General features: G+C 55.4%; 1 protein-coding gene across 1 annotated transcript in view; it reads left to right on the forward strand.

Annotated features, from left to right (window-relative positions):
• Positions 1-3,826, forward strand: part of GNA12 (G protein subunit alpha 12) — a 107,661-nt gene extending 103,835 nt beyond the window's left edge. The window contains exons 3-4 of the mRNA XM_060119869.1: positions 1,702-1,752; positions 2,822-3,826. Of these exons, the coding sequence (XP_059975852.1) occupies positions 1,702-1,752; positions 2,822-3,391 (621 nt within the window). The 3' untranslated portion in view covers positions 3,392-3,826. The remainder of the gene's footprint in view (positions 1-1,701; positions 1,753-2,821) is intronic.
• Positions 3,827-15,749: the final 11,923 nt, after the last annotated feature.

A 15,749-nucleotide genomic window follows, 5' to 3' on the forward strand; every position in this document is an offset into this window, starting at 1 on the left:
ACTGTCTTTGTGCCTGGAGCCCCCGCCCGAGTCAGGCAGGAGTGGCTGGCTGTGGGCCGTCCCCGCTGCCCCGCCTCCCTGGAGGGATGCGCGGGGGACACGGGCAGTGCCTTGATTGTTCTTGAGCTCTCATCGCGCCTCCGAGGGCCCCGAATGAGAGGCGGTGGGAGGTAAGAGAGATGAGAGCTTTGGGGAAGGAGTAGCCATAAATCAGGTGAGTTGGCGTCCACTCCGGCAGCTCTTCGCTCACCAGCTGTTTCCTGCCCGGCCATGGGAGGAGGCAGGCTGTGCCAGTCGGCAGGGCACGATCGGCAGCTGCGGGAAGGGGCGCGACCTCCCGCTGCACCGAACCCAGCTTCCCCTCCACGGGGAGGAGCTGTGTGCGGGCTGGGGGCCGCGGCTGGAGGCGAGGCGTTCATGCCGGCCCAGACCCCGGCCTCCCGGGGCGGAGTCAACCTGTGCCCTGACAGCACGGATGCCCAGGAGGAAGATCGTATCGCAAATCGTGATCTGTGCTGTGATGCAGGGAAGGTGTATTTCTGTTCCTTAAACAAAATGCTCTCTGCCGAATCACCCCCAGGCCTTCATTTTAAAATGGGAAGGTTGATTCTTCACTGAAGGAAACCCACCCCACGTGGGGAGGGCGGAACCAGGGCTTGCCGCTCCTGTCATTCTTCGTCTTTTTTTACGACGTCTCAAGCTCAAGCTGTTGTCTAGGACCTTCCTGATGATCTTCCTCCTTAAAAGCCCAGAGTGCCACCTCCTTGCCACCCTCCACTGTCGTGAGAACACGGGGCTGGCGTGGCTTCCCTGGGGGACTCTCCCAGCGTCCTCGCTGGTCCCTGTCTGCAGACTGAGGCTCAGGGTGAAACCTTGCAGGAAGCCGTGTCCTCTGGGCACACGGGGTATAATCAGCATCCCACTTTTTAAGGGGAGCTTTTGCCCGTTCAGTTCCACTTCCTCTGGTTCCTGCATTTCATCGACACTGAAGGCCCTCTAAACGCTCCTTGTGCCCCGTGAGTGCCGCTGTGTTGGTGGTTCACTCCTCCGAGAACAGGACCATGGGTGATTTTCAAGGTCACTTCTGGCTGTTGAACAGCCCTGGTTTGTATCAACGTTCAGTCTGGAGAACGTCCAGTGGGTAGAGAAAGACTGGTCATCCCAGCATGGAAATCCAGACCAAGGAGTCCCCTCATTCTAGGCTGTAAATCAGGTCGTACAAATGTGTGACGTAATAATGGAACGTCAGGCCTGTTTCCAGAAACTGGCGCATGTTTTGTCACGTGCCTCTTCTCAATGACGGACCTTCTTCAGAGACGGTGGCTAGAGCACGTTGGGCCAGCTGTCAGGAGCAAAACCCTTCACAGGAACTTAATCTCATGCGCCAGCTCCCTGGTGGCGTGGCCTGGAGCAGGCCAGTCTCCATGTCTGGGAAGGAAGGGAGTCGGCACCCTGCCCGTCACCAGGATCAAGCCAGGGGCGCTTTGGAAAACACAGTCTGAATTTGAACCTTGGGATCAGAGCTACAGGAATTGCATTTTTAAATTTTTTAAATTGTGTTTTTAATTTTTAAAAATACATGTATGCTATTAGCCTTTTTACTTTGCCATCCTATTTACACAGAGGCAAAATAGCAGTCATTTTACCAAATCAGGGTTCCTCAACCAAGACTGAATTGTGACTCTATTTCCTCCATGACAGGGTGAATCGGTGAAGTACTTCCTGGATAACTTGGACCGGATTGGCCAGCTGGTGAGTAAGACCCCCACCCCAGGAGTCTGTGATCCAGGATTAGAAAACATTTGTGTGGAGACCAAAGCAGCCCAAGCGGTGAGGGCTTTCGCCGTCCTTGTGAGCCATGTTTGTTGTGTCAGGTGACCACAATGCCATTATTGCTCCTAAAAAACTAGCGATAATTCCTTAATATCAAGTCAGTTTTGAGACTTTCCCAGTTGTCTCATTAATGTTTGCTTGCGGATGCTGCTTTATTTTAGTAGTTTGAATCAACATCCTATTACAGTCCATCCATTGCAATTGGTCCGTGGCACTTAGACTTCTTTTATTCTATAGGTTTCTCCTTCCGTCTTTTTCTTCCTTTCAATTTATTTGTTGGAGTAATTGCATTATTTCTCCTGTAGGGTTTCTCACGTCTCAGTTTCGCTCTTCCGTCCCTGCAGTGCTGTTGAAGATGTTTCTGTCTCCCCTCTAGACCTCATGAATTGGTAGTTGGCTCTAGAGGCTTCAGCCCTGTTTGGATTTTTGGCAAGGATGATGCATGAGTGCTGGTGTGCAGTAATCACTGGAGGATTGTTAATAGTGCAGGATCAAAGCGGTGTGAGCGACCACAGTTGCCCGTGTGTTGCTAAAGGCTTTAAGAGTTCTCCAAGAATAACATATTAAATATATTGCAGGGTGAATTTAAATAGCGTTGCAAAACCTAAGTTAAATCAGTTCATAGTAAGGGTTTGGAATGCGTGTGCCCTAGAAGTTAGAAAAATAGAAAGGTAGCTGTGGTGCAGGAAAAAAAGATGGAAGTCTCCTGTGGAGAAGGTCGATGAGATTTCAGACTGGGGCTTAACAGTGAAGCTTCTGATCATCCTTCCTCATCCAGATGAGCCTTTGTTCATTTTGAAATGAGCCGTTTAGTTCCTTCACGTTTTGCTTCGTGGTGAATTTGTATGTTTGTAACTGAAAGCTGCTTCTGGGGTTTGGTCCAGCTTCTCTCAGAAGCCACTGTAACTCTCTCCTTCCACCCCACCTTTTTGTTCTTATTTTCTCATGTTCTTCCTCTCCTAAATTTCTCCCGTATCCCATTTTACAGAATTACTTTCCTAGCAAGCAGGACATCCTGCTGGCGAGGAAGGCCACCAAGGGCATCGTGGAGCATGACTTTGTCATCAAAAAAATCCCCTTCAAGATGGTGGATGTGGGCGGCCAGCGGTCTCAGCGCCAGAAGTGGTTCCAGTGCTTTGATGGGATCACGTCGATCCTGTTCATGGTCTCGTCCAGCGAGTACGACCAGGTCCTCATGGAAGACAGGCGCACCAACCGCCTGGTGGAGTCCATGAACATCTTTGAGACCATCGTTAACAACAAGCTGTTCTTCAACGTCTCCATCATCCTGTTCCTCAACAAGATGGACCTCCTGGTGGAGAAAGTAAAGACTGTCAGCATCAAGAAGCACTTCCCAGACTTCAAGGGTGACCCCCACAGGCTGGAGGACGTCCAGCGCTACCTGGTCCAGTGTTTCGACCGGAAGAGACGGAATCGCAGTAAGCCCCTCTTCCACCACTTCACCACCGCCATAGACACCGAGAACATCCGCTTCGTCTTTCACGCTGTGAAGGACACCATCCTGCAAGAGAACCTGAAGGATATTATGTTGCAGTGAAAGAGGAGGCCCCTCGCTCTTGCGGTCCTTCAGCAGCCTCGCCGGCCACAGGCCAGATCTCCCCGGTGTCCCGGAGCGGGTTTCCCGAATCCGTGCCCTCAACACCTGGCTCAGGGATGCCATGAGGCCCGCCACGCTCTAGGCCAAAGGACGTGACACTTTGATGTTAGCTACTGAATCCTGGGGACTAGTGAAACTACTGAAAATCCAAGCGATCACTTTGGTATTAACGTGTAATGCCTAATAACACAGCTTTCTTTCTTTTTACAGAAACTATTCCTTCTCTGACACAATGTAATCGAGGACTGCGTGTGTGTGTGCGCGCACTCTGTCTTTAATGACAGAAACACGAAAACCGACATCTTTGCAGATGGCTTTTCTCTCTAACTCGAGAGTGCTTGGTGAGGAGTGTTGCCGGGGCGGGGGGGGGGGAGGGGGGGTGGCTTGTAGGAGGTGAAGCGTGGGCTGTCGCCACCACCTCCCCAAGGGAGCGCGCTGCCTTTTAAGTCTCTTGTGCCGATGTCCCAAGAGGCCCTGGCCCAGCCGTCAGATGAGAGGGTGGCAGTGAGAGCTGGCGGTGTGGACTTAAGGCCCCACAGCCTGCGCTCTCTTCCTGCCCTGTCCAATCAGCCCGCAGCACGACGGGACACGGGGCGGAAGGTGTGCGCACAGGCGCTGCCGTGTACGGCCCCCTCTCTACACAGGGCAGTGCCCGCTGCCTCTGTGCCCACCCTCCCCGCCCCTCGGTAAAGACTTCAACCAGCTGGCCTTGCAGATGACTCTTCTGTCTTCTGAGTCGTCTCCGACGCTGCAGTCGGCTGCAGGGAGCCTTTCCTTCTTTGGAGGAAGTGGAGAGCTCCTTTCCTCTCAGGGGCTTCCGAGAGCTGGCGGCATTGCCAGCGGAGCCCTCGTTAATGCCCCCGGGCTCCGCGCTGCCTTCTAGTGGCAGAGAATCGAGGTTCTCATTCACGGTCTCTCGCTTCTACTAACGTACACATGTAGCAGGAAAACTGTCAGACGCGGTCTCCTCTGAGTGAAACTGCAGAGGCTGTGAATGTCGATGCGAGTTGGTCAATCTTACACTCAGTTAACTTGTCCAGTTACTCTGTCCAGGTGTCTTTCACTGTGTTTAAAAATACATTGCATTCCAAACTGGTCCCTGCTGTGTATTACTCTACTCAAGAGTGTCTGGCGTGTTGAAGACTGCCTAGCATTTAAAAGAGAAAAAAGCTTCCTCTGTCAGTGGCACTAGAATGTTCCTGTGGTTGAGTAACCGTCCCCGGGCCCCATCCCCAGGCCACACTGTTCCCGGTCCTGCGTCCCTGGTGAGTGGCTTGCTTGCCTTCACCCAGCAGATAAACAGGGATATTGTGGCAGATGCTGACCCAGGAGGAAAGGGAGGAAAGAAACTGCTTCTGAGTCAGCCTTGTTATCACAGGGTTTTAATGAGGAGACGACATGAAATCCTGTCTCTCTGGGTGCTCAAGGCTTCCTGTCGATGTTTGCTGGGGTTTCGGCTCTTTTTTTTGGCTGGAGAAAAGTTGCTGTTTTTGTACTGCTTCCTGTGGCTCTTCATAAACTGAGAGGACGTGCCCCGGGATCGGGGCCGATGACCGAGGCTGAAAGGAAAAAGAACATTCTCAACGGGCTGCGTCAGGGCGGCCCAAGACCCCGCTGTCGCTGCTCAGAGGACCCTGTCCTGGGGCCCGAGCACTCCTCGCCTGCCGGGTTCCAGGTCTCACAACGTGTGTCGGGACCCACGCGCTTCCTCACCAGCCTGGAAACACTCCCTGTGGTCTGGCGGAGGGGGCGGTTGGCGTAGCCGGTGCAGGTGCCCGTCCGAACGGCTTGCTGGCGAGTGGGGTCAGCACGGTCGGCAAGTGCCGTTTGTCCTTTAAACTGTCTGACGCGGCTGCTGGTTTGCTTTCGGAGGCTGAAGTGAGTTGGTGTAGACAGGGAAGCTGAGTGGACTGGGAAGCAGGGGGGACGGCCCGAGGGGGGCCCCTGCCTGGCCCAGAACTGACCCGCTCTCCCCCCTGCGGCCGAGCTCCCCTCTTCACGGTAAGCTGAGTGGACGGCTTAGTCCTGCAGGGTGCCCGGCCCTCAATTCCATGATTGGTCGGCATCCGAGAAGAAGATCGCTCTTTGCAAGGTCAACTGAAACCATTTACAGCCTTTCTACACATAGATTATAGTCACTTTTCTCTCCAAAACCTTAGGCTTTTCTATTTTTTTTATTTTAATTTCACTGTTACCCTTGATTATTGTCTTTTTTATTGAGATAGTTGTGCCTCATCTGTTATTGCAAAAATGTAACAATAAACTTCCTCAAACTAAGATATTTTCCTCATAGTTATACTGTTTACACATAAGGACACATGTACGTTTTTTACTGAAATATTTTTTTAACCCTTCAGTTTGTAGAGAAATTGTTTTAAAGATATTGCATTGTAGCTTTGTAATTTATATAGAGAGTTCTCTAGACTCCTCATTCTTGTAATTTTTTTACTTCTTTGATAAAAATGAGTCAGGTTATTTCAACTCCAAGATCAGGAAATAATCTTGAAACAAGATTATTAGTCGTGACTGACTAACTTGGGCATCCTGGGCACAGACACTAACTTGGCGTCGTGAGTAACGGCACCGTTAGGAGGAGAGCGGTCGGGTGAGTTGCTCACCGCTTACGCTTGGCACAGCATCTTAGCATTGGCAGCAGGGGCTGGTTTGATGATCGGACCACCTTCAGTCTCTGGATGTTTATTAAGATATATCCTTAGTTTTCCTTTGCTTAATGGAAAATATCAACTCAGCATGCGAAGTCAACATTAACTTTACAGTCCCCAAAATTCGGAGCAGTTGGATAACTCTCCTAATGTTCCTTGAAGGTTCATTACTTGTCGATCGCAGTTTTTATTTCCACGGGGGACACAGGAGCGCTGTCACTGAGTGGATGCCTCTAGAACACGACTTCAGGACAAGGAACAGTGGCAAATACATGTAAAGACACGTGTGTGTGTGAAGGAGGGATCCTGCTGCCCTGAGGCCTGGGGACCCGAGGAGAGGACCTGGTGATGGATGTGGACGTGGTCAGAGACCGGAGGCTGGGGGAAGCCCAAGGGAAGGCAAGGGTGGGATCTCTTTCTCCGCAACCCCGTGGAGTGACTGTCCCCATCACAAAACGAAGAAACCACTGATGCAAAGTGCGAACGATTCCCAGCCGACAGAGCTCGTGGCGCTCAGGATTCTCTTGTAGAAAAGGCACGTATGTATTGTCTAGTGGCCATCGCCTGGGTAGGCGTTGTGTGCGTCCACGTGTGGGGAAGGCAGACCTGCTCCCCCCGCCCCCAGAGAAACTTGTACTCGTCATTATCCACGTGGCTGAGGGCTAAGCTCTTCGAGTTCCAGTTTCCCCATTTGTAAAAGTTGGATCAGATCACGATGCTCAGCTCTGGCGCCGCAGTCAGATCACCTGAGGGGCTTTGCAAAGCCCTGGGCTGAGCCACCCAGAACCCGTGCCGTACAGGCATCACGTGGACGCACTCCTGCTTTCCCCGGTGGTTGCTGTGCAGCCGGGGTCATGAGCCATGAAGCAGAGGACCATGGAGGACTCCCTCCAGGCCGCTGGAATTATGGTCCACAACGTACTGCCCCCTGAATCCTCCCCTTGCTGTGACCTACAACCTGCCTCAGGAAGAAAGTGATGCTGGGTTTTCTGTTGTGGTTTAAGTGAAGAGCAGAAGTTCCCACTAAGCCTTCAACAGCGTGTCGGGTGGTCCTTTCAGGCCTTCTGACGCCACCTTCTCCGTAAGGTACATCAGATACGCTCAGCAACCTCGTTCTTCAGTGATGCCCGGAAATTTAGAGAGCTCTGAAGAAAAAGACAAGCCCTTTTAAAGTCTGCCTGGCAGCGCTAGGGAGAGGTGGGCCTTGCGTGTGGGATTCCTGCGTTTCACGGACTTGGCATTCGGGGCGGGTGCAGGCCCTGGTACCAAGGTTGGTGCCGGGCCTGCAGCTGGGGGCGCGGCTGAGAGCTCAGCCCCCCTGAGCAAGGGCTGCTTTTACTGACTGCGTTTGTGAGGCACCTGCTGGGCCCTGAAGAGGGTGGTGGCGGGTCCCCAGAGGAAGGAGCTGCTTGGTTAAGGCGGCTCAGAGGCTGGCACTCGCTGTGTTGACGGCGCTTATCAGCAGGCGGCACGCGGTTTGCACTGAGTTCAGGGAAGAAGAAGGCTCGCTGTGGGTGGAGGGGAGCCCCTGGGGCGTGGAAGGGCCACTCCGCTTCCTCGGTCCCACTCTTGGTGCCTGGTTCCTACCTTCTGCTGGAGGAGGACTTCAGGGCACGCGAGGCCCGGCTGCTCCTGTGGGCCCTCACTCTCCTGCCAGGTCCCGCCCTCCAGAACCCGCTAGAACTTAGAGGCTGGGTGTTGGCTGGTGCTCAGGATGGTACTGAAATAGGTGGTTTTGGTTTCCATACCATGTTGGCATCTCTTCAGGTGAAAACCTACTTCAAAGCACAGCAGGTTGCTACCTGCGCGAAGCACCCCCAGTGCCCGCCTCTCGCTGGGTGACGTGGGGTGCTTCACACCCAGAGTGGCTTCTCTGCGTGGACCGCACACCTGCAGGGGTTCTGCTGACCCTGACGGTGGTCGTGAGCCCCTAGGAGAGTGGAGCGCTGCTCAGCGTGGGGCCTGCTACGCGAGGCTCCCGCCCCAGGTCCCTGCAGGAAGGAGCAGGATGTTGCCAGCCCGAGTGAGTTCTCAGACCTCCTGGCAGGATGGATGTTCCCGGGAATTGGCATCTGAGTACAGCAAGAGGTAGGAAATGGGGTGGGACTCAGAAATAGACCATGAGATTCCTGCCCCAAAACGCAGAACTCGTCGGGCAGCAGGGCCCTCCCCGGCGGCCTGTGATTAGGGTGTGGGGTAGCTGAGGACAGGCGGGAACTGCTCTTGTATCCCACCCGGCCTGTGGCGCCTCCCTCCTCCTCCTCAGATCCAGCGAGGACCTTGGCCCGTCACTGTGAGGTTCTTATTACAGCGACCCAAAGACTCTGTTGCTGTAAACATGGCCCCGTGGCTCGCTTCACAGAGAAGCGCACACCTGGCTCCCCCTGGAAACTGGGTTCTCCGCTTCTGAGCTGGTTGTGAAGGTAGTGTTTTTATTCCGGTGGCTTTCTTGTGTGTGTGTGTGTGTGTGTGTGTGTGTAACACAAACCACAGTGAAACACTAGAGCAGCTACTAAGGGTTCCTGGACCAGCCCGAGTTTCCTCCCGGGCGGGCGGGCGGGCAGCCGGCACTCTGACTGCACGGCCGGCAGAGTGTAGACGGGGCTGACTGACTGCGCGGCCAGCAGAGTGTGGACGGGGCTGAGCCGCGCGGGCTCACGGTCGTCCTGATCTGTCTGTTCCAGGCTTGTCACTCGGGCGCCTTTTTATTAACGCATTTTATTTTGTGCTTTCAAAAGCCGATTAATTCCCCCAAATGAACATAACCGCAGCTATTCACAGTCAAGGTGGAGGTTTCCCGTGGGACCGCATTTCCCGGCAGGTTGCAGAGCCAGACCGCTCTGGTGGCCCAGGCGGTGTGGACACTGGGGAGGGGTGGACCGCGCATCCCGCCTGGTGAGGCTGACCCGGAGTCCGGCCGAGGGAAGTCCAGTGTAGGGGCAGCTGAGAGCATGACCCTTGTGAGTCGGGGGAAACAGGCCCTCCGCTGTGGGTTCTGGTGCTTCCCGGTGCTGGTCCAGGGGCTCAGCTCTTCAGCCGACTTCAGAATTTCTCCAGTCGGGAAGCAACTGAGAATGGGGTTCCGGGAGGCCCCACCCTGAGTGGCAATGGGCCGGGTGTGCCGCCGCGGCAGGCTGGGCGCTTTATGGCATCTCACGGGGCATCTCATGGGGCCACCATGTGCCTTGCAGCTGAACCCTCTGCTCTGGGGCCCCAGCCCCTCCGCTCAGTGCCTGGCCCCCGGGGAAGCCCCCCACAGCCTCGGGGGACACAGGAGGTCTCCTCACCACCGTCTGTCCGGCTGCCCTCAAAAGAGGTCCGTGCCCACGCTGGGCAGAGAGCACTGTCACCTAGGAGACTCTGGAACTCAGGTCACAAACGTGGAACCAGCCTTGATCTGACAGTCGGGCTAACAGAGCCGGTTCCCCGTGGCTTCCCTCCTCACCCAAGCTTTCTGGACGAGCCCGGGCACCTTTTCCAGGTTCACCGGCAAACAGGTGGCCAGAGCTCTCACTGCGGAGTCTGTGGAAGCTGGGGCCGAGGCCTGTTCCAGGAAGGCTCACGGGCACCCTGTGAAACTTTCTCCCCATCATCTTAACTGTTAGATTCTCTAACAAGCCTGTTTATCGAGAAATGTAAAAGAGGTCTCTATTGAGCCTGCCCATCTCCAGCATCTTAAAGCATTACTGTTTGACCTGCTGTGCAAATGGCAAAACATTCCAAGTGTCTTTTCCTTCGCTCCATTCGAAGCAGCTAAAGTTGGCAGGCATGTTATTCTCTGTTGACACGAGCGCAGCCAGGAAGTTCAGGGTTGTGTGCTCGGCCCCCTCCTCTCTGCCACATCCTCAGCTCACCTCCTCGGTGCTGTGCTGTGGCCCCTGGAGTGCGTGGGGGGCCCCGTGGCGGGGCAGGGCCGTGGGGACCATCAGCTGCGGCAGCGGCTGCAGAAACGGAGCTCTGAGCTCTTCTGGGGTCTCTCCACTCAGAAAGGAAATTCAAGGGCAACAGCTGAGTGCTGGGTCACGGGCACCGCCCCTGGGGTGTCGTTGCAGCTCCAGCAGTGGGGGACAGGCCTCGGTTTACGGATGCTGTGTTCCAGGTTCAGAGATACATGATGCAGTGTAAAAAGTGTATTGTATAGCTACGGGGGTTAGTTTAACATGTTTTGTATATACGACTTTTATAAATCTATTAAAATTTGCCGTAAATTACATTCTTCTGGTGTGTTGCGTCCCTGGCGCCCCGCGGCAGCCATGAGTGAGGCCCCGTGAACGGGGAGCACATTACTGGGTCCCTGACTGCGTGTTCATTGTTGTGTCTGCCGGCTTCCTGGGTGAAGCTCCACCCCTGGGGCGGGTGGCCAGGGCTCCAGTGGGCGCCAGGCAGGAGAGGGGTAGGTGGGTGGTTAGAGCCTGGGGTCTGGGCCTCGGGCCCTGCCCCCTCATCCCGACCCCTCCCTGGCAGGGATCCCACGTACCCTCCAGTGTTTACTCAACCATAGGGTCAGGCACGTCTCAACGACATCACAAGTACAGACCGCAGTCTGGATGAAATGCAAGAACACAGCCGAGTGACAACGTCGAACCTCCAGGGTCACCACAGAAAAAATGTTGTAGGTAATATTAGTATAAGTAGAAATAATGACACTCCCCCCCAAAAAAGAAAAAGTAGCCTTTTTGTTATGTCACATCAAAAACATCAACCTTCACCCTGAGAAACATGGATACAGGGAACAAGCATTTATGAAGTGAGCCAGTGCACTGGATAAGGTTTTTTTTAAACTTGGGGCGGAGTGACCAGAACAGAAGAGGTGTCTAGTGGATGTGTGTTGGGTGGACGTGTCGTGGATAAATAAAGACTCGCCCAGTCTGTCCACGTCAACAAGGATCCGAGTCTCTGAGAGGAGGCCCTTCCAAGGAGGAGAGCAGACCATTCCATTTCTAGAAGGTGCACACACAGTGAAAGCGCTGGCGACACTGCAAGTAGATTCTAAGGGGCACTGTGCATTCCAAGCAAGAAGGAACTACTTATTACATTCAAGTGATGAATTCTCTTGTTTTCAGTTAGACTTCTAGAATTTCATCCTCTTCCCTCAGGATTCAGGTTTTGTAGCATTAATTTGGAGAATGAAAATGTAATATGTAAGCATTAAAAAGTTGAATTACACAGAATTTATTCTGTACGTCGAAGTCATCCATAATCCCAGTATTAAGATGCCTACGTATATGTGTGTTTCCACTTGGCTTCTGGACCTTTAAACATAAGAACGAGGTCGATTGAGTCGTTTAATTAACTTGTGATTGAAGCTCACATAATCCAACGAAGGTGTTGCCACTGAGAAAGGCCTGCTTTGGGGGCCAACAGTGGGGAGGGGTGGCGAGGGGCCACGGTCCTGTGGACCTTCCTTCACCTTTTTCAGGTCTCGCTCCTGCTTGGAGCGTATGACAAGCCGGGGTCGAGCTAACGGGAGCCCCACTTCTACCGGCTGCTTCAGGGAGAAGCAGGAGAGGGACGGGGAGTTCCGAGGACGGAGGAAGAAGGAGAAGTGTCGACCTCTACTCCCAGAGGCTCCCGCAGCCTTGGTCCCGTCCGCCCGAGGTGAGGCGGCAGCCCAGACGCCGCTGTCCCCGCTGTCCACCAAAGGAGACTCTCCCCAAACGGACGTTCAGAGGAACGGCCCTGGTCTTGCCCCAGGGGCGAAGGTGGACGATGACTCGGTGCCAGTTCAGGTAGATGGGGAGCCCCTCCCTGCACTGTTTGCTGCTGGCACAGGTGGACGTGCTCCCCCGCGCCCCTGCCTTTGACACGAGGTGCTGCTCTTGGAAGAGCTGCTGTCTGTACCCTTGGGCCCCCATGGGGCTCTCTCCTCTCCTTCCAGGAACGCCTTTGCCACCAGCTCCGTCCCCACATTGAACCAGGAGGGCGGCAAGGCTTCCCCAGGGGCGTCCCCACTGACAGTCCGAGCTGGGCAGGAGGACAGAGGCAGACACAGCCCCCGCTCCCCGCCGCCCCCCAGCTTTGGCCGCAACCACCATCCAGTGTAGACGATCAGCCCCGCCCCCCTTTTGAAATCCCCTCTTGCTTTGGGCAGGCACTGCGAGAAACAGTGAAAATAAATCACCTTTTGTGGCTCAAAGGCTGAAGGAGGGAAAGAGGAGGAGCCGCTTGGCCTTGGCGGGTCAGCGCCGCCCCGGGAGCCTCCCGCCTCATCCTGCCTCGTCCCCGTGGCAGGTGAGTGCAGACTGCAGGCACCGCGCCGGCCTGGGAGCGGGTTTCCTGACTGGTTCCCCGCTGGTCACGGGCCAGTGAGAGGCCGTCAAACAGACATCCCCGTGGTAACCGCGGGATACCATAAGGACCACATGGTAAATGTCTCAAGACAATCCAGGGACGCTAGGGAAGCCACGCGGGCCTGGCCGTAGGGCGTTTCAGCTGCGCCGTGGCCAGGGAGGTCGGGAGGGCTCAGAGCAGGGAGGATGCTGACAGAAGCGCCGGGGCAAGGCATGTGCGGTGGCCTCGCGGGGGACCTGGTTTCGCTTCCGGCTAGTGTGCAGAGAGCCGGGGTCGTGCGCTAGGTGGGATGCCCCACGGGTCCCCTCCGGCAGCCCAGGAGTCGACTCTTTGACCAGCGCGTCCTCGGCCGCCCTGGCTGGCCGCTGGGGTGGGAGCATTGGACTGAACACATAGTGGCCCCAGGACGCCTCTTGGAAATTGTTTTCTAAAATAAACCCCTGACATAGCTCGTTTTTCTCTCTTTACCCAAGAAGCAGAGTTCAAAAATAAGCCTCGATTATTCTGGGCTCTCCCAGATGGAGGCGCTGGAAGAGGCCAGGCTCTTCGCACAGGTTTCAGTAGCTCCGAAGGCCGTGGTTCTTGTCGGCCATGCAGTAGACATTTCCCAGATTATTCTCAGCGCTTAGCTTCCACAGCCTGTCGTTCTAGGGGCCGTAAATCTGCTGCTTCCTGGGGTTTCCTTGGAACCGGGCTCCTCTGTGGACAGTCCCTACAGCCACCAGGACAGATCTGGCTCCACTAGAGACTCCAGCGCTGGGGCAGGCAGGGGTCGAGGGCCAGCCAGGCCTCGGGTCCCCGGCGCCAGCCGCCCTCTTCAGCCTGGCCGCAGCGGGCGAAGGCGGCCTGGAAGAGGCCTCTGTCCACTCCCAGGGCGCGTGGGCTCCAGCTCAGGTCGGGAGCCGCCCGGCAAAGCCCTGATCCTCCCGGTTTTCACCAGGGTAAAAATATTCCTGCTGGGGACTCGCCCTCTTTATACAAACAAATCAAAGCCCCAGCGACTCCGGGCTTTGTTTACCTTGGCATCTTCACCCGAAAGAGCCGGCCACCCACCCACCCAGGCCGTTCCTCGGCCCTCTGGGGAGTCTCTGGCCCAGAAGAGCTGCAGCCACTAGGCAGCTTCCTGGCCACCTTAGAAGCCAGGGCAGAGCCAGCAGGGCTGCGGCCCAAGTAGGGAGCCCGGGGTGCAGGCCTCCCAAGCCTTGTGCTTTCCTCCTGACTCTCTGCCTGCTCAGACTTCCCCAGTGTGCTTTCCTAAGACCCGGAACATGCAGGGCCAAGTCAGAGCAAACCCGCTCGGAATCTCAGGCCCTGCTTTGCAGCCTCAGGCAGATGAGCAAACCTCTCAGCTCCCTTAACCATAAAATGGGATCAAGGTATGTACCTTGCAGGGATGTAACAAATTCCCTGGTACTTAGAAGGACAGGTTCAAAGGGGGACTTTATTTGCAAGGACGAGCTCCCTGTCTTTCCCCAGACGGATGAGGGTCTAGCCGCCTGGCCCTGCCTGGCAGGTCTAGAGAGTAGCTCCTGTGCGTGTGTGTGTGTGTGTGTGTGTGTGTGTGTGTGTGTGTGTCCCTGGAATGCTACAGCCGCTCCTTTGAACTTGGTGGGATCTAAATTTGGACTCTTCGCTTTAATATTAGCTGCTCGGCTAAGCTATTGTGTGTTTATTTTTTTAAGCCCTTTCAGAGATTGCTTTCCTCCCAGAAAGGTCTGAATCAGATGTCCCATGGGACAGTATTAACAGGCCCACATCCCTCCCCTGACCCACGCTCTGGAAACAGGGGGGCCAGCGGAGGGGCTCACGGGCTAATCCCACTTTCCTGCCCCGCAGGTGGGGAGGAAGGAGTTGAGAACGATCCTCCTCTCCCTCCTCTGAGGATGAGTTTGGACTTTGAGAGGCAGGAAGAGGGTCTGCCACCTCCTGACCGGGGCCCTGCTTCCCATCCCCCCAACCAGGACGCAGTTTCCACATGTGTTGAGGCTACTTTTGAAGGCAGGCGTGGATGTCCCAGCCCCATCTCACACAGGAACGGTGACACAACGCCATGACCCCAAAGTATTTTTAGCTCCATTCAAGCCCCTCCACCCAGTCCCACCAGAGAGTGAGGGGCTCCGAGCGGGTCCGTGGGAAAGCTCGGAGACCTCTCGTCCTGACTTGCAGGGGGGCCTTTGACAGATGAGGAGATGAGAAAGCATGAGATGAGATGACACTGACTCGGTGCTTTTGCGTAAGTAAAAACCAGGCCCTTGTTTCTCGGAAACCGTTACCTGAAGCTATTTCAGCTCAGCCCCGTTAAGGTGCCCAGCTGTACCAAGTCTGAGCCTGAAATTGGTGAGCCGTGACTTTGCTCTGGGAGATGGCGTTCGTGAGCCCCTCCTCTGCCAAAAGCCACTCCCTGGGGACTGTCCCCAACTGCTCTCCACCCCCAGCAGGGGCAGAACCTGGCTGATATTTGAGCAGAGGGAGGACGCTATCATCTCTGCTCCTAAACGTTTTGCTTTCAAAACTTTCCTCCCAGCAGCTGTCTTTAAAGAGTGTCCTCCATCTGCAACTGATGAAGGCCGTGGAGGAAGTGGCTTGTCCCTCCCCACTTCAGAATGCTTTTCTGGGACACTCGTCACAGTTTGGAGCCAAAGGCCACGGTTGCAGACAGTCGGCACCAAGAATCTCGTGACGACCCCCTTGAGCGCCCTCCCTCAGTCTGAGCCAGGCTCTTCTCTCTTTGTCACCTGTGTGTGTGCCTACATCATTCCAGTCGTTAATCTTTTGCAGAAGAAAAACGGGTACGATTTTGTCGCAGGTATGATGGCCAATCTGAGCAGCAAACACTAACTGGGGCAGGTTTTTCATAAATGTTTTCTCACCTCCCAGGCTCTTCCAGAACCTCACCACAACCCTGTGAAGAGGTGGGATCTACATCCCCTCCCTGTGTGTGAGCCTGGGTGAGCCTTTCAGGCGGCCTTAACAGAGTACGGCTGAGTCCTGAGAGGCTACACGTCTTCCACGTGACTCCAGGAAATCCCCCCTTTGGTAGCCGGCCGCCCTACTACACGGAAGCCCAAGCCACCCGGACAGAACCAAGGCCCTGGCCCTCGGCCATCACACGGCAGCCCCGTGAGCGAGCCGTCCTAGAGCCGGGGCTCTCCAGCCCAGCCCCAGGGGCAGACCTGCCCCACCAAGCTCCGTCCACACTGCAGCTTTCTGAGCGGCATAGGTTGCTGGGGTTTGAAGCCACTAGGGTGAGCGGTTTGTTCACAGTGACAGACTCCGAGGCCTCCTTCACTTCCTCCGTCGTGCTATCTGCGGGGTCGGCCCAGCACACGTTCTGCAGAGCCTGG

The sequence above is a fragment of the Mesoplodon densirostris genome, chromosome 16, assembly GCF_025265405.1.
Source record: "Mesoplodon densirostris isolate mMesDen1 chromosome 16, mMesDen1 primary haplotype, whole genome shotgun sequence".
NCBI classification, from domain to species: Eukaryota; Metazoa; Chordata; class Mammalia; order Artiodactyla; family Ziphiidae; genus Mesoplodon; species Mesoplodon densirostris.